Source organism: Orycteropus afer, unplaced genomic scaffold (assembly GCF_000298275.1).
Source record: "Orycteropus afer afer isolate SDZICR_OR568_19922 unplaced genomic scaffold, OryAfe1.0 scaffold00194, whole genome shotgun sequence".
In the NCBI taxonomy this organism is placed as follows: domain Eukaryota; kingdom Metazoa; phylum Chordata; class Mammalia; order Tubulidentata; family Orycteropodidae; genus Orycteropus; species Orycteropus afer.
The window spans coordinates 1,934,636-1,952,486 of NW_006921781.1; the positions used below are offsets into that span (position 1 = coordinate 1,934,636).

At 42.2% G+C, this 17,851-nt stretch overlaps 1 protein-coding gene and 2 non-coding genes across 3 annotated transcripts; all 3 read left to right on the forward strand.

Moving 5' to 3' along the window:
* The first annotated feature begins 375 nt into the window (after nucleotides 1-375).
* Nucleotides 376-3,858, forward strand: TPT1 (tumor protein, translationally-controlled 1). Its single transcript, XM_042781911.1, has 6 exons — nucleotides 376-403; nucleotides 653-726; nucleotides 1,247-1,437; nucleotides 1,853-1,958; nucleotides 2,826-2,946; nucleotides 3,767-3,858. Exons 1-6 carry the CDS (start codon nucleotides 376-378, stop codon nucleotides 3,856-3,858), a joined length of 612 nt encoding a protein of 203 aa, XP_042637845.1.
* LOC122150664 lies at nucleotides 3,711-3,839 on the forward strand. The gene has a single exon (XR_006163788.1). It is a non-coding gene; the product is annotated as a small nucleolar RNA SNORA31 (small nucleolar RNA).
* A 1,065-nt stretch (nucleotides 3,859-4,923) lies between the features above and the next one.
* Nucleotides 4,924-5,056, forward strand: LOC122150665. Its single transcript, XR_006163789.1, has one exon. It is a non-coding gene; the product is annotated as a small nucleolar RNA SNORA31 (small nucleolar RNA).
* Nucleotides 5,057-17,851: the final 12,795 nt, after the last annotated feature.

Sequence of the window (17,851 nt, forward strand, 5' to 3'; positions counted from 1 at the left end):
CTAGCCTAGAGCGCCTGAGGGACCGGTCTTCCTCTCCCTACTGCTCCCACGCCAGCACCACCGTACGAAGAAGAGTGTCTCCCTGCCAAGTGCCCGGATGTTCCCTCCCTTCCGCTCTGTCCCGCACCCGTATCGCGGCTCCGCCCCCCTTGCGGCCCTGCGTGCCACGTCACCGCTTGCGGCACTTCCGGAGGCGCAGCAGGCGATGACGTAAGGGGACGTGCCCTCTATATGAGGTTGGGGAGCGGCTGAGTCGGCCTTTTCCGCCCGCTCCCCCCTCCCCCCGAGCGCCGCTCCGGCTGGACCGCGCTCGCTCTGAGCTCCGGGATCTTGCTAAGGTAGCGCCGCCGCCGTCGTCTCCCCCTAGCCGCCATCATGATTATCTACCGGGACCTCATCAGCCGTGAGTCCTTGCTGCGCTGCCCCTACTGCCGCGCTCAGGGAGCCGGGGGCGGGAAAGAGGAAGGGGGCTGCCGTCGTCAGCTTAGGCTCGGGGACGCCGACGGCGAGCAAGAGTCAGTGGCAGGGGCAAGCGCGGGGTCTCGAGCGCCTGGGGAGTGGCGGGGGCCGTGTGCGGCAGGCGGGGGAAATGGCGGCTCCGGGCCTCCGCGACCGGGCGCCCAGTGACGAGAGGGTCTGTATCCCCGAGCAGATGATGAGATGTTCTCCGACATTTACAAGATTCGGGAGATCGCAGACGGGCTGTGCCTGGAGGTGGAGGGGAAGGTGAGTCGTCCGGGCCGTCGCGCGGGGGAGGCAAGGCCGGGCAGGCTCGAGTTTCCGCCGCTCCCCCGCCCGAGGTTGTGCAATCCTCTCCGCCACCTCCTGGCGGAGGAGACGCTTTTTCCGGGCTTCGGTTTTTCTAGAAAAGTGGAGGCGGAGCTGAACCTGAAAATAGGTCCGAGGCCGCGGTGCCCAAACTCCCAGCGGTTCTGGACATGAGGTCTCCGGTTTTGGAGCGCAAGTCCTTCACGTTTGCCCTCTCCGTAATTGCTTATCTTCCCTCACGTGCTAGAGAGTACCCAACCGGAAACAACTGATAGTTGTCAGAGACAAGGATTTAGTTTTTATTGAGTTGAAATGTTTCAAGAAGTCTGTTTTTTCCCCAGAAAAGATGTAGTTTTTAACAGGAACCAAGAATGGTCAGTGACATATGCGTTAAGTGAGTGTATACGAGGATTTTTGGATTCATTTATACAGAAGTTAAGAACAGCGTTTGCAACTAAAATCCTTTTCCTTAATGCAGATGGTCAGTAGGACAGAGGGTAACATTGATGATTCGCTCATTGGTGGAAATGCCTCAGCTGAAGGCCCCGATGGTGAAGGAACTGAAAGCACAGTAGTCACTGGTGTCGATATTGTCATGAACCATCACTTGCAGGAAACTAGCTTCACAAAAGAAGCCTACAAGAAGTACATCAAAGATTACATGAAATCGTAAGTGATGTTGCAACACAAACTGATGTCTCTGGATTCTTAAAATTGAGAGTTTAGGGTTTAGCTCATTTTTGAGGTTCTTGAGCTTATGGACAAGGGTGGTTGGTCTTCTGTAAACTGTATGTGAGCATACTGGAGCGTGTGGTCGGCTTCAGGTCTTTAAATTGAATAGTGCTTTGAAGATAGTTGATAGGGAAATCATAATTGTAAACAGTCCTTCTGTGAACTAGAAATTTTTTGGATGTGACAAGCCATTGAAGGAAGATAGCTAGTTACTGTTTGCAGTGTTGGAGAATTTACTTTGTTTTAATTAGAATTTTAATTTAATTTGGGTGTTGTGTGGAATCTTAAGGGGGGAAAAATGTGACTTTGCTCAGGAGTCAACACTTTAACCTATTATAAAATACTGTTTTAGAATCAAATGCAAACTTGAAGAACAGAAACCAGAAAGAGTAAAACCTTTTATGACAGGGGCTGCAGAACAAATCAAGCACATCCTTGCTAATTTCAAAAACTACCAGGTAAATAACTTAAACATTTGGATCAAAAGAGTATACAGTTTTAACTGAGAAATAAATTACTTCATGAATCTTTTTGGCGTAATTAAATTGCTGTCATGTTACCCACTGTTGAATGTTGTGTTTTGTTTTGAGATACATAGGTAGCTTCTCAGACTCACAGGTTGTTCAGGCTATAGAAAGTAGCTCTCTTGGCTCCCAAGTACTTCCAGGTCCAGTCTTCTGATTGAAGGTTCTCATCCCTTCTTGCTTCCCAGATGATGTCTATCCATTCTTCTGTTCTTAGTTTGCTTATTAACTTGCTATGGAGTCTTCCAGTTTCCCTTCTTTTTTTTTTTTTTTTTTTTAAAAAAAAAAAAAAAATGATTCCAATGTCACTGTCCTGAGCATTCTGACACATCTTGAGTTTTGAGTTTTATTTAGAAACCTTCAATGGGTTCCCATAACTTTTTAAGATTTAAAAAACAAAAACCTGATTCTTTTATTTTCTAGCCTTCAGGCATTGGTCATAAAATACTTTTTCATATAATATGTTATGTCATTGGCAGGTATATAATGTTTCCTGTACTTGATTGTGTAAACAGGCTTGTATGGTTTGGAATTGTATATATGGGTTGAGAGTTAAACAGTTGACAGAAGTTCTAAACTGTCCTGGATTGCTCTGTATTCTTACTTTCGTAATGTTTTAATCAGATGAACCTATCTTTGATTAGTGGGAATAAGTTTTTAGTTGCTGGTATTTTCTTGATTGAAATTTTCACTGTTGTGAATCATCCTTTATTTGTTGTATTACAGTTTACGAGGTTTGTCTTGGTGTGATGCAGACCTAAATGTAATAATCTAATTCTCTGTATTTGTTTGCTTCCCAAGTTCTTTATTGGTGAAAACATGAATCCAGATGGTATGGTTGCTCTGCTGGACTACCGTGAGGATGGTGTGACTCCATATATGATTTTCTTTAAGGATGGTTTAGAAATGGAGAAATGTGTAAGTATGAGGAAATTAGTCAAAATTGGTAACATGAAAATGGAGATCTTTTAGGTGTGAGTGATGGTTTCATGCCACTGGGATAGTTAGAAAGGATTCTATAGTAGTCTGTTTTGACATATGGATCTAGTTTTCTCTTGCTTGGAGGGGGGAGGGTTGTCAAGTAGGAGTTATGTTTCACATGTTTTAAGAGCTTAGAGCTTAGAAACTACAGAAAACCTTGACGGTAGATGACTGTAAAGCACAGTTTGAATAATGACCTGGAGAGGGTGGACAGTGTATGCACCGATGTCAATCTTCCCAATAGAAATGGCCTGTTGAAATCATACTGCTTTCCTCTTCGTATTTTGCCACACATGGCACCAGTTTCAAAACTTCACTTAGGTTTACTGATCATTGGCAACATTAAGGTTTTAATCAGGTAAATACAATTAGAGCTAACTATACTGAACCAGCACAGAAATTGATTTATTAAAATGCAATCACTCACTGAATATCCGCTGTGCAGGGACCTGCTGTGTGTAGAACAGAAATTAAGGCATTTGTTATCCTAGCTTACATTTATAAATTAGCTGCAGGATAAAAACTTGTAAGGATATGCTGGACAAGATTTTGAGGCAACAAAAGTTTTATGTGATATTACACGATGACTTGTCAAAGGGGCGATGCAGGCAGTATCTGAGGTTTTTGTTGGTAGAGGAGAGGGTAGCTGGAACTTGCTCAGGAGACTGGGGAGGAAGATGCTGCCTCTGACTTGGTAAGGATGTTTTGCATCCACTGATAGACCTTGAACAATTAGCTGTTGTTCTTTTGGTTTGCACTAGGATGCGAAAGAAGAACTCCCTGCGCTTTCTGTCTGTCTTTGTGGCAGCCCGGATTGAATGAGGGAATACATCTGCAGCCTAGAAAAGTTTAGTACTTTTCACATTGGAAAAATGTTAATACAATCTTCCTTGTTTTTACAGTAACAGTTTGGCAGTTGTTTGGATCTATCACCTGTCATCCTACCTGGCTGCTGCTTTTCATCCACACAACACCAGGACTTAGACAAATGGGACTGATGTCATCTTGAGCTCTTCATTTATTTTGACCTTGATTTATTTGGAGCGGAGGCATTTTTTTTTTTTTTTCTTAAGGAAAAAAAACATGTTGTGTAGGTTGTCTAAAAATAAAATACATTTAAACTCACTTGAGAGAATGCCTCTTAGTTGAATATGTTAAAACTAAATTCATCCTGTAGTGTTCCTGGAGAAGCTAGAGCCAGGTTGTAGATCACTACAGCACTATAATGTGTGAGACTGTCTTCAGATAACTTCTACCGTTAAACTACTACTGGGACTGGAATATAAAAACAAGAATCAAAAGTCTTAATTCTGAATTGAAGTAAAGGGGACAGATCATGCTCATAGCAGTGCCAACACTTGAAGTGGATCCTTAATTTCATCACCTACAAATGGAAGTAGTTAACTCTGGAAGAGATTACCAAAAGAATAAAAAGAGACTAATACAATTGGAAGCTAAGTATTGTCTGAGCTTATTTGTCATAAATGGAGTAGACCCAAGTTCTGTAGAAATCTGCACATCTGGAGTGAGAATGTGTTGCTTTCTGGCGTTGAGGGGATGGTAACTAAGGCAGGGGTGGGCAAATTGGCCTAACCTGTCACCTGTTTTTGTATGACTTGTGAGCTAAGATGGTTTTTATGTTTTTAATGATTGAAAAAAATCACAGTGCCTTAAACATGAAAATTTCTATGTTTCATTGGTACACGGCCATGCTCGTTTGTTTATGGATTAACTGGGGCTGCTTTCTCACTACAAGAGTGGTTGGGACAGGCTGTAGGGCCTGCAGAGCCCAAAATAATGATCACAGCCTTTTATAGCAAGGTTTGTCAGCGTCAGCTTTAGAAGATGAGATTGTAGATGACATCTGGGATGCCTGGTGGGCAAAGGAGAAAGATGGCATTAGAGTGAGGATATGAAAATGCATCTATTTGACAGGCCTGGAGCAGTTACTGTCTGCTGCTAAGGTTTCCACTACAGATGCAAGAAAAAAGTTCCTTGCGCTTTCTGTCTGCCTGCTTGTGGCAGCCAAGATTGAATAGGGGAATACAGAGATTACTAAATGGAAGAGGGGAGGGAAGTCAGAAAACCCTGTAAATATACCAATTACTTCACAAAATCAAACTCACTGCCATCAAGTCGATTCCAACTCAACAGTGATCCTCTTTGGGTTTCCAAGGTGGTAAATCTTTATGGACGTAGGTTGCCTAGTCTTGCTTCTATGGAGTGGCCGGTGGGTTTGAACCACCAATCTGGTTAACAGGTGTGTTAGGCAAGGATCTTAAAATTTTGAGTTTATGCATGAAGTGCTAGAAGATGATTTCTCCCACACCCTTCCCCTCCTGGGAAAGCTGGTGAGTCTTCCCTTTGGTCCCATGCCAGTTATGTGAATATGGGTGAGTTCAGTGACTTGGCATTCTGGAATTTGCCCTTCTGGCTTCAAAGTCCGTATGTACTTGGCCTGGAAGCTTGATTGAGCAGATCATAGTAGAACAGTATTGACAGGTTTTACTTAGATGAGAATCTTAAAAAACGTATAAGATTTTGCTTTCTAGACAAGTGTAGTCTAACGATTGACAGAATAATGATTGTTTTCACCCTGTTTATGTTCTAAAGTTACTAACAGGAAAGTCCCTGAAAACCTTTTGGAAAACATGCTGTGGGCTTAGTTTATATTACTGCAGCCAGTCTACCAGACCACTGCTGAGCATTTGCTTTATTTTCCTGAGTTGTAAGACAATTTTTAAAAAGTACCCAAGATAAAAAGTTAAAAACCTTAAAGCTGGGGACACAGAAAACTCAGCCCTTCTAACTGGAATCTTGTCTCAACTTTGACATGGAATGGAGAAAACATGTATTCAACAAAAACATTTAATCTACCCACTGCTGGTTTGGTGACCCTTTAGAACAGAGTAGAGCACCTCCCACCAGCCATTCCTTCAGAAGGAAGGTTGGGCAATCTACTTCTGTAGTGATATTGCCTTGGAAACCCAAGGAGGGGTCATTATGAATTGGGTCCAGGCACATAACAGCAGAGCACCTCCCATAGGGTTTCCAAGGCTAAATCTTTACAGAAGCAGACTGATGTGCGTTCAAACCAGCGACATTTACAGTATCAGCTAAATGCTTTAACCACTGCTACCAGAGCACCTAGATTTACACTCAAAACCAAACCCACTGCTATCAAGTCAGTTCTGACTCAAAGTAACCTTTTAAGACAGACTGCCCATAGGGTTTCCAAGGCTGTAAATCTATGGGAGTGGACTGCCTTAGCCTCCTAGGGAGCAACTGGTGGGTTCGAATTACTGACCTTTTTGGTTTTAACATCAAAAGAAAGCCCAAACCTCACTGCCATCAAGCTGATTCCAATTCATACCCACCCCCCTGTGTTTCTAGGGCTATAAATCTTTATAGAGGCAGACTCCCCTCTTCTGTAGAGCAGCTGGTGGATCCAAAGCACTGATCTTTTGGTTAGCAGTCAAATCTCTTAACCACTACACCACCAGAACTCCACTAAATCAAACCAACTGCCATTGAGTTGTTCTGACTCAATGACCCCCGTTGGGTTTCCAAGGTGGTAAATCTACAGAAGATTGCCTCATCTTGTGCAGAGTGGCTGGTGGGTTTGAACTGCCAACCTGACTAGCAGCCAGATAACCTTAGGCACTGCACCACCGGAGCTCTGCTGTCAGGTGCTGCTGATTTGTCGCTGACTCGGCGACCCCATGTACAACAGAACGAAACTGTCCAGTCCTGTGCCAACCTCATGATTCCTGCTATATACCTGAACCCATCGTTGCAGCCACTGTGTCAATCCGTCTTGTTGAGGGCCTTCCCCTTCTTCCTTTACCTTCCACCTTACCGAGCATGACACCCTTCTCCAGGGAATGGTTCCTTCTGACAACATGACCAGAGTAGGTGAGACAAAGTCTGGCCATTCTCGCTTCCGAGGAGCATTCTAGCTGCACTTCCTCCAGGACAGTGTAATCTAAAACTTCAAGCACATACTTAGGTTTGTAGTGCCCTCTGGGGACCAGTGGAAGCAAAATCAACCCCTGTACCAACAGGAAGAGAATTTTCATGTATGGCACCAATACTGTAAACGGGGGTAGCTGGGAATGGACTTAGTGGGTGACATCAAAGTGAAACCTGATTAGTAAGCCAGCCATGGAAAGATCTAGAGGAAAAGCAGGTAGGATTAGCAAAAGCTGTGGGGGAGATGGACTGGCCACTTTGTCCTTAAGATTTTTCAAGTCTACAGGAAAGCTGAAACAAGTTCGTATTTAAACTCCCCCGTTATCTCCAAAATGTTTGTTGTAGCTGTACTTGGGAGAGTCCAGGCCAGTTGTCTGAAAATGTTCCTTATTCTGGATTTTTTTTTTTTTTTTTTTTTCTCACTTTCCACAGTCAGGTTCAGACATTTGGATAAGATGCATACTTCCTGTTAATCTCATCAGGAAGTATATGTCAGTTTGTTCCATTAATAAGTTTGATGCAGGCATGTTCCTAGTGACCTATGGAGAGCAATCTAGTGAAGCACGAGGGAAGGCTTTTACAGTGCCTCAAAATCCAAACTTGGTACCATCGAGTCAATTCCAATTCATAGTGACTACTGTTGGGCTTCCAAGGCTATAAAATTTTACAGAAGTAGACTGTCTCATTTTCTTTCCACAGAGCGGCTGGTGGGTTTGAACCATGAACCTTTTTGGTTAGTAGCCAAATGCTTTAGCCACCACACCACTAGAGCTGCTGGGTTTGTTTTGTTTTATTTTTCTTTTTCTCCCCACAGTGTCTCAAAAGCAAAATATGCTGCCATCTACTGGCAGTCTCACGTGTGTCAGTACAACTGTGTGTGTGTTAACATCAGTTTCTGTAGGTCGGCATTCCAGGTCTGGCTTTAAGGGTGCCTCTGGCTCAGGAGTTGCCATTGAGTTGAGCCACTCCTCGGAAGGAAGGCTGAACAATCTACTTCCATAGTGATACTGCCTTGGAAACCCAAGGAGGGATCGCTATGAGTCAGGGCTGACTCGACGGCAAATAACTGGCTCAGGAGTTACCATTGAGTTGATTCCAACTCAGCAATAGTATAGGACGGAGTAGAACTGCTCTATTGGGTATCCAAGGCTGTAAATCTTTATGGAAACAGACTAACATCTTTCCCCTACAGAGTACCTGGTGGGTTCAAACCACCAACTTTTCGGTTAGTAGACAAGTGCTTAATCCCTGCGCCACCAGTGCTCCTCTATAGGGTTTTCAATGACTTTTGTCCTGAGTTAACCTTTGAGTGGACTCAAACCAATTTAGTAGCAGCCAAGTGTGTTAATCTTTTACACCACGTGGGAGCACTTTGAGTGACATGATTGGATTAAAAAAATCGCTGCTGGGTTGAAAATACAGCATGAGGTATGGGGAGGCTAGCAAGTTGAAAAACAAAGAATAATGTACATTTTTAGGCAAGACATGACAGTGACTTAGAGTGTAGCTGAAGAGGTGTCTGGGAATGAAGTTCGAGACTTGGATTTGCTGCTGGCTTGGATGAGGTGTATGAGAAAATGGATCTAAGGATGATGCCAAGGGTTTTGGCCTGAGCTACTGGAAGAAAGGAGCGACAGAGGGTGGGAAATTTAGAGTTGGGTTTTAGATGGGTTAAATTTGAAATGCACATATTTGAATGACATTGGATAAGCAATTGTGTATTGGGTAAGAAGTAGAGTGGCGAGTAGGAGATCACGTAAGCACATAAGGAGTGAGACAAGCTACAGCATAAAGATGGGGGTAGTTGAGAGGAATGAGGAGCCAGCAAAGGAGATTAAAAAGGAGCAGTCATTAGGAGAATCGAGGGAGGAGTCAACAAGGTCACCTGAGAATGGTGAACTTGAGACTAGGGGTTTGAGTGGTGGGGAGGAATCAGTGCTAACAGACGCACATCACCTATGAAATGTCATTACGTAAGTACATGGTTTTTGGTGTACGTATGTCTGCTTATGCAATAGGTGTGACAATTCATATTTGAATCAATAAGCATTCTAAACATCTTAAGTCACTAATAAAAATGGTTTTGATGTAAATTCTATCTTTATGAACTGCAAAGAGGAGTCCCTGGGTGGCACAAATGGTTAAAGTGCTGGACTACTGTATTTTCATGCAAACTGCATGCATTGCGTAGTTTTTGCAAACCACACAACCGTCTCTCATGTTAGTTTCCTATGCATGCTATGTGTGTTGTATGTATGTGGAAATACAGTACTGTTTGCAGTTCAAGGGAGGAAGACCTGGCAATCTGTTTCCGAGAGGTCACAGCTGTGGACAGCCTGTGGCTCTTAGTTGTACTCTGCACATGTGGGGTTGCCATTAGCTGGAATTGACTCACCAGCAACTGATTTAGTTTTTGGTTTGCACTATAAGGTTACTAAGTCACTACAAATTTCACTGGTAAAAATGCAGAAACAAAAAACCTCAACCAGCTTGAAAAAACAACAAAATATCCTTCTAAAGTTTTTGACACTCTCATTGGGAGTTTCTTCTGCCTATGTACATGGAATTGAATGACCTTGGCTGGCAGCCAGAATACTCAGTAAAATCGAACTAAAAACAAGGAGACATTAATGGATACTTTTTTTTTTTTTTAACAAGAAGAATTCAACAGTGCGTGGTTTTTATTCTCTTGCTCTGAGCTTGCATCAATTTTTAAAAATATTAACAACAACAATTAAACAAAGGAAAACAATTTTGTTTCAAAAATAATTTTTTAGAAAAGATAGCCACTAATTTGCTTGGGCATAGCAGGTTCAGTGGTATTCTGAAGTTTTTAAAGAATGGGTTTTAAAGTAAGAATAAAGGGTAAAAAAAAAAAAAAAAAATTCACTCCCCCATTCCAGAATTTAAGCAGAGAGCAGTAGACATTGACACCCAAAGACAATTACGGCAGCAGTCCACATGGGGCCACAACAGTACATGCGTTTCTGAACACAGCTAGGACTCTCAGAAAGCTAACACACTAAATCACTGCTGATTACATTTTTAAAGAAAAATGCACAAAAGCTAAATAGGAATTTTGAGATTTTTCATTAAAGGTAAATCTTAATGCTATTAAATTCACAAACACACCAATTTAAATACTCAATCTTAGCTGTTATCTAAAACACACTGCAAACATACACCTATTCTCTCCACAGCAGCACCCATTCATATCATGATTTGGAAATGGGGACAATAGATTCCCCTTAAACTGCAAGTCACCAGGTATTTATTTATAGTTAACTTTAGCAAAATTCACACAAACTAGTAATTAACTCACAAGGAAACATCTTCAAAACTGCATTTTATTAGTTTCTGTACCAAAATGTAGAAAAACTAAACTACATAAGTATCAAAAAGCATTAAAAAAAAAAAGCTTAATTTTTTTATTCCTGGTACCACTACCAAATTTACAGGACAATGTACCTGATGTCATGAAAAGAAAGAAAAAACTACAACAGATAAAAGACCTCAGGAATGTATATCGAATTGACACTACAGTACCTTAATCCATAGCTGAACTTTTGCAAATTGGCTATGACATTCCTGAACAAGAAGGCTTTCCTGTTTAAGCTGCAGATCATTTTCTGACTCCAGATCAATCCTGTGGCAGGTATTTATAGTTCCTCTAATGCATTTGGGATGAATTTGCAGTGGTTTAAAGTCCAATGCTTTAACCAATGTTTCAAAATCACCGGCAGCTTTCCTGACAACTCCTCACTCTTCTACGAAGAACTGTAGCCCTTTTCTGCTGAAACCTGCTACTACTTCCACCATACATCCCTCACCACCACAACGATTGCCCGAGCTGCATCCATCAAAACTCCCCTTCATGGATCCATAATTTGATTGCTGTTGTCTACTATAAGCCAAAATCATTGTAATTCCCACCATACTTTGAAAACCATTGGATCAGAAAACAATTTTCTCATTTTTCTGTCATTTCTTTCTTAGAAAACAGTTCTTTTGATAGCAATTTATATTCCATTATTCCAAAGGAGAAAAATCTCAACTAGTATATTCAACATATGCAGCTAAAGAAAAGACACTATTTCTCTTCCATTTAGTTAAAGTTAGCTGGATTCCTTAAACTTGAAGTTTCAGGTAAGTTGAAAATGACAATAAACCTGTTGCCATGGAGTCGATTCTGACTCAGCAGTCCTATGGGATAGAGTAGAACTGCCTTATAGGGTTGCCAAGGCTATAATCTACTGAAGCAGACTGTCACCTCTCTCCTGCCGAGCAGCTGATGGGTTTGAACCACCAACCTTTTGGTTAGCAATCAAGTGCTTTAAACATCGCATTACCAGGGCTCCTTGAAAATAATGATAGTTTTCATTTATCCCTCTGAATTCATGCAAATCCATCCCTTGGTCAATGCGGTACTAGTGCATCTCATCCCCATGTGTGTCTGCAGTCCAAAGCATGTTTTCCCCACTGTGGTGCATGTTTTTAACTATGGGAACACTCCAGTTTATTTTTTCAGAGTGTAGATTATGGATTTGTGGTATTGTATAACTGACCCTGGAAATTGGCATTTACGACTCCCCCATGTGCTGGGGCATGGGAACCTCTGAAGTGAAGTGGTAATTACTCATTTAATGTTTCCCTCAATTGCTTACTTCCCCCTCCCAAGGTCCACATAACATCTCCATTCATTGATACATGCATTGTGCTTTTTGCTGAGCTCCAAGGGAGCAGAAACGCACGGGGGGAACACTTTATGCAGTGCCTTTGCATATGTGTGAGAGTCACAATTCACAAATGGAGAAAGCAGAATTGGTACATGGGAGGACTTGGTACACCCCATCTATGAACAGGACCCGGAGACAATTGTTAGCCAAGAGTTAAACATTCAGTATTTTTAATAATAGGACTGTAGGGCTACTAGACATTCTTCCCTGGGTGTCTAACACTTAGATGTTGGAACTAATTGCATTCTTGGTGATTTTCCTTGTGTATAAAGACAGCAGACATGAGTCTTTGAGTAGTAAAAATAGGTTCTGGACTCCTAGCCAAAAGGCTGGTGGTTCAAACCCACCCAGAGGCCCTTGGAACACCAACAACCAACCAACCGACTGCCATCGAGTCAATTCTGACTTGTAGAGATCCTTTTTTTAGATAGAGTAGAACTGTCCCATAGGGTTTCCAAGGCTATAAATCTTTACAAAAGCAGACTCCTGCAGAGTGGCTGGTGAGTTTCAACCACCAGTCTCTTGGTTAGCACTCCAATGCTAACCAAAACAACTCCAGAGCACCTTCCTTGGAACACAGGCTTGAAAACCCTATGGAGCAATTCTGCTCTGTACACATGGGGTTGCTGTGAGTTGAAATTGACTTGTGGGCAACAATCAACAACATAGGCCACAGATAAGTCCTGTGAAAAGCAGCTTGTTCATGGTGTTGCTAGAATGCAGGATTATAAAATTACTCTACCCAACACATAATCTACCGTTCCCTAAGCAGCTGGTAGAAATTTGGCAAATGTCTTGGTTTTCTAGTGCTGCTATAACAGTCTTACCACAACTGGATGACTTTAACAAATGGGAATTTATTCTCCTATGGTTTCTTGATGTTCTTAGATGCTGTTGAGCTGCCTTCAGCTCATAGCAACCTTATGTACAACAGAACAAAACATTGCCCAGTCCTGCTCATTCATAACAATTCCTGCTACACCTGAGCCCATCATTGCAGCTACTGGGTCAATCTATCTTGTTGAGGGTCTTCGCCTTTTTTGCTGACCATGCATGATATCCTTTTCCAGGGAATGGTCCCTTCTGACAGCATGACCAAAGTAGATGACACAAAGTCTGGCCATTCTCAATTCCAAGGAGCATTCCAGCTGCACTTCTTCCAGGACAGATTTGTTCTTCTGGCAGTCCATGGTATTTTGAGTATTCTTCACCAACACCATAATTCAAAGACATCAACTCTTCTTTGGTCTTCCTTATTCTTTATCCAGCTTTTACATGGATTATGAGGTGATTAAAAATACTATGGCCTGGTTAGGTGCTCCTTAGTCTTCAAAGTGACATCTTTGATTCTTACCACTTCAGAGGGGTCTTTTGCAGCAGATTTGCCCAGTGCAATACAAAATCCGCTATCCTGACTGCTGCGTCCATGGGTATTGATTATGTATCCAAGCAAAATGAAATCCCTAACAACTTCAATCTTCTCTCCATTTATTGTGATGTTGCTTATTGATCCAATTGTGAGGACTTTTCTTTATGTTGAGGTGTAATCTATACTGAAGACCATAGTCTTTGATCTCCATCAGTAAGTGCTTCAAGTCATCTTCACTTTCAGCAACCAAAACTGTGTCATCTGCATATTGCAGGTTGTTAATGAGTGTTCTCCAATCCTGATGCCACATTCTTCATATAGTCCAGCTTCTTGGATTATTTGCTCAGCATGCTGATTGAATAAGTATGGTGAAAGGGTACAACCCTGATAAACACACTTCCTGGTTTTAAACCATCCAGAATCCCCTTGTTCTGTTCAAACAATAGCCTCTTGGTCTATGTACATGTTCCTCATGTGCACAATTAAGTGTTCTGGAATTCCCATTCTTTGCAATGTTATCCATAATTTGTGATGATCCACGCGGTCAAATACTTTTGCATAGTCAATAAAACACAGGTAACCATCTTTCTGGTATTCTTGGTTTTCAGCTAAGATCCATCTGATATCAGCAATGATATCCTTTGTTTCATATTGTGGTGGTTATGTTTGTGTGTCAACTTGGCTGGGCCCGGTTGAGTGGCTGGGCAGCTGGTGGTAGTTATTCCCCATGATGAGACTGGCAGTCAACTCCATGGAGGGATCTACCACAAGCAGCTGAGCAGCTGCTTTGGCTATATGGTCTGCTTCCTGTATATAAGCAGCAGCTTTGGGAATGGTCTCCATCTTATGGCATGCTTGGATCCTACATGTAGCTGTGTCATTGTTTAGCAGCCTGCCATACTTTGCCGACCTGGGCACTTAACAATGGACTTGAATAAATGGCCTGCCGTGTGGTTTAGTATCATTGGGACTGTGCCTTTTTACTTGTCAACCTTGGGCTTGGCAGCCTCAGCAGCCAGCAACTGTCTGAGTGAAGAAAAGCCTCTAGCTTCAGTGGGCCAGGAGCTGGAGTCAGAGCTGAAGCCCAAGGCTGAGGGGCTTTCACCTAGCTCCTAGAGCCTGGCACTTTGAACTTGGACTTAAAGCCTCTAAATTATAAGAGAATAAGCTTCTGTTTGTTAAGGCCATCCCATTTGTGGTATATTCCTATCAGAGTGGCACTAGGTAACCAGAACACATGTCCTCTTCTGAGTCAAACTTAGATTTCTGGAAGTTCCCTGTCAATACACTGCTACAATTCTTTTTGAATTATATTCAGCAAAATTTTACTAGTGAGTGATATTAATGATATTGTTTGATAATTTCCATATGCTGTCGATCACCTTTCTTTGGAATGGGTATAAATATGGATCTCTTCCAGTCAGTTGGCCAGATGGCTGTCTTCCAAATTTCGTGACATAAATGAATAAGTACCTCCAGCACTGCATCTATTTTTTGAAACATCTCAATGGGTATTCCATCAATTCCTGGAGCCTTGTTTTGCCAGTTCCTTCAGTGCCCCTTGGACTTCTTCATTCTATACTGTGGGTTCTTGTTCACATACTACCTCCTGAAATAGCTGAACATTGACCAATTCTTTTTGATACAGTGATTGTGTATTCATTCCATCTTTTTTTGATGCTTCCTGCATCATTCAGTATTTTGCCCATAGAATACGTCAACATTGCAGCTCAAAGCTTGAATTTTTTCTTCAGTTCTTTCAGTTTGAGAAATGTCAAGTGTGTTCTTCCCTTTTGGTTTTCTAACTTCAGGTCTTTGAACATTTCACTATAATACTTTACTTTGTCTTCTTGAGCTGTTCTTTGAAATCTTCTGTTCAGCTCTTTTACTTCATCATTTCTTCTATTTGTTTTAGCTATTCACTGTTCAAGAGCAAGTTTCAGAGTCTATTCTGACATCCATTTGGGTCTTTTCTTCCTCTTCTGTCTTTTTAATAACCATTCACTTTCTTCATGTATGATGTTCTTGATGTCATCCCACAAGTCGTCTGTTTTTTGGTCATTGGTGTTCAGTGCATCATATGTATTTTTCAGATGGTCTCTAAATTCAGGTGGGACATAATCAAAGTCATATTTTGGCTCTCATGGACTTTTATATTTTCTTCAGCTTCAACTTGAACTTGCATACAAGCAATTAATCATCTGCTCCACAGTCAGTTCTTGGCCTAGTTTTGACTGAAGATACTGAGCTTTTGTATCAGTTGTTTTCACAGACGTAGTCGATCTGATTCCTGTGGATTCCACAGGAATACAGGTCAGGTCCACATGTAAAGCCACTATTTATGTTGTTGAAAAAAAGATATTTGCATGATAAAACTTTATCATGCGATCTCTGACATCCTATCTATCACCAAGGCCATATTTTCCAAACACTGGTACTTCTTTGTTTCCAACTTTCACATTCTAATCACCAGTAATAACCAATATATCTTGATTGCATGTTTGGTCAATTTCTGACTGCAGAAGTTGGTAAGAATCTTCATTTCTTCATCTTTGGCTTTAGTGATGGGTACATAAATTTGAATAATAGTAATATTAAGTGGTCTTCCTTGTAGGGGTAGGGATATTAGACTGTCACTGACAGCATTGTGCTTAAGGACAGATCTTAAAATAGTCTTTTTGACAATGAATGTGTCACCATTCCTTTTCAATTTGTCATTCCTGGCATAGTAGACCATATGATTGTCTGATTAAAAATGGCCAGTATCAGTCCATTTCAGCTCACTAATGACCAGGATATCGATCTTTATACATTCCATTTTATTTTTCACAACTTCCAATTTTCCTAGATTCATACTTCTTACATTCCACGTTCTGATTATTAATGGATGTTTGCAGCTGTTTCTTCCCATTTGAGCCATGTCCCATTAGCAAATGAAGGTCCTGAAAACTTTACTCTATCCACTTCATTAAGATTGACTCTACTTTGAAGAGGTAACTCTTCCTCAATTGTATGAGTGCCTTATCTTCCAGCACTATATCTGACAATGTTTGAGGGCTATTCATAAAGTTTCCCAGTAATATATCAGACAGTGTTTCACTGCTATTCATAAGGTTTTCACTGGTAAATTTTTTTTTGAAGTGGATGGCCCTATCCTTCTTCCCAGTCTCTCTTAGTCTGAAACCTGTCCAATATGGGTGATCTTGCTGGTATCTGAAATACTGGTGGCATAGCCTCTAGCCTCACAGCAACATGGAAGCCACCATAGTAGGACAAACTGACAAACAAGTGGTGGTCTAACAGTTCAGGAGACTAGAAGTCTGAGTTCAAAGTACTGACTCTAAGGGCTGGGTGAAGGCTCCTTGACCTTTGGGCTTCAGCTCTGCTTCCTATTCTAGGCCCACTGGAGCTGGAGGCTTTTTCTGACTCACCCAGCTGCTGGCTGCTGAGGCTGATAAACCCAACATCAACAGGTAAAATGGCACAATACCAAAATTGGCAGACAACATGACAGAACACTGGTTCAAGTGCAGGAACAATCCCAGGATCAGCAGGCAACACAGTAGGCCAAGACTCAGCCAAATATAGGGTCTCTAGCTAAAAAGCTAGAGATCTTTCTCAAAGCTTCCCTTTATATACTGGAAGCAGGCCATACCCCAAAGGCAACTACTTAGCTGTTCACAGTAGATCCCACAGTGGAGGAGATTACAATCTCATCATGGGGAATAACTATATCCAGCTGCCCAGCCACTCAAAACTATGGTCCAGCCAAGTTGACACACAACCTTAACTATTGTATTCCACCGGTTGCAACCTTTGCCCCTTCATCTCCTACATTGGGTGGCCTGATTCTCCTAGTCCATCTGAGTGTTGACCTCACCCCCTTGGCCTGGCAGGCCTCATTCTTCTGCTCCTTGGATATGGCAGCCCTGTCCCCTCACTTTTAAGCAGTGGATATGGCCCCATCCCCCTGGCACTCATATGCACCACCACCACCACCCTAAAGAATAAGGTTAGTGAAGATCTGACTCTCTGAAACCTAGGAGGCTGTGGCAGTTCCACCCTTTGAAACCCAGAGGTGATGGTCCTACCCTTTAATGACTGAGACAGCTCTGCTTCCCATTTCCTTGGTCTCATGAAAAGTCAGCTGGACCTCTGCCCTTTTCCAGAAAGTATTACAAAGCTCTTCAGCTCTAACAATTAGTACCCAAAGGCAACCCACTCAGCCAAGATATGTCCTGTCCAAAGGCACTCAGCTTTCTTACTCCATGGGCTGGCAAGCCTGTTGTTCTGTCTCATGCTGGTCTCTCAGCTCTGCTGCCTCCATCTCTCTGCCAGTATCTCTGCTGTTGTCTCAGTACAGGGATCTTGGGTCTAAGGATGCACTCCACTCCTGCTTGCACATTTTAACTATCTGTTAGAGCAGCACCCCCTCTGAGTACCAAATGTCTCTGGCTAGGTTCTCTAGAGAAGCAAAACGAGTAAAGCTTAGGTAGACAGATAGATAGATAGGGAAAGAGGGGGAGGAGAGAGAGAGACAAATTTATCTCAGGGAAATGACTCACACAGCACACAATTGTAGAGGCTGGAAAGTCCCAAGTCTGTGGGTCAAACTTCAAGCCGGAGGCTTTTCCTGACTCATGCAGCTGTAGGGGCCAATGAACCAAGATCGACAGGCAGTATGCAGGCTGCTGACTTTGGCAGATGGTGAATCTAAGATCAGCAGGTAAAATGGCAGACTGTTGGGTCACAGGCTGCAAAGGCTACAG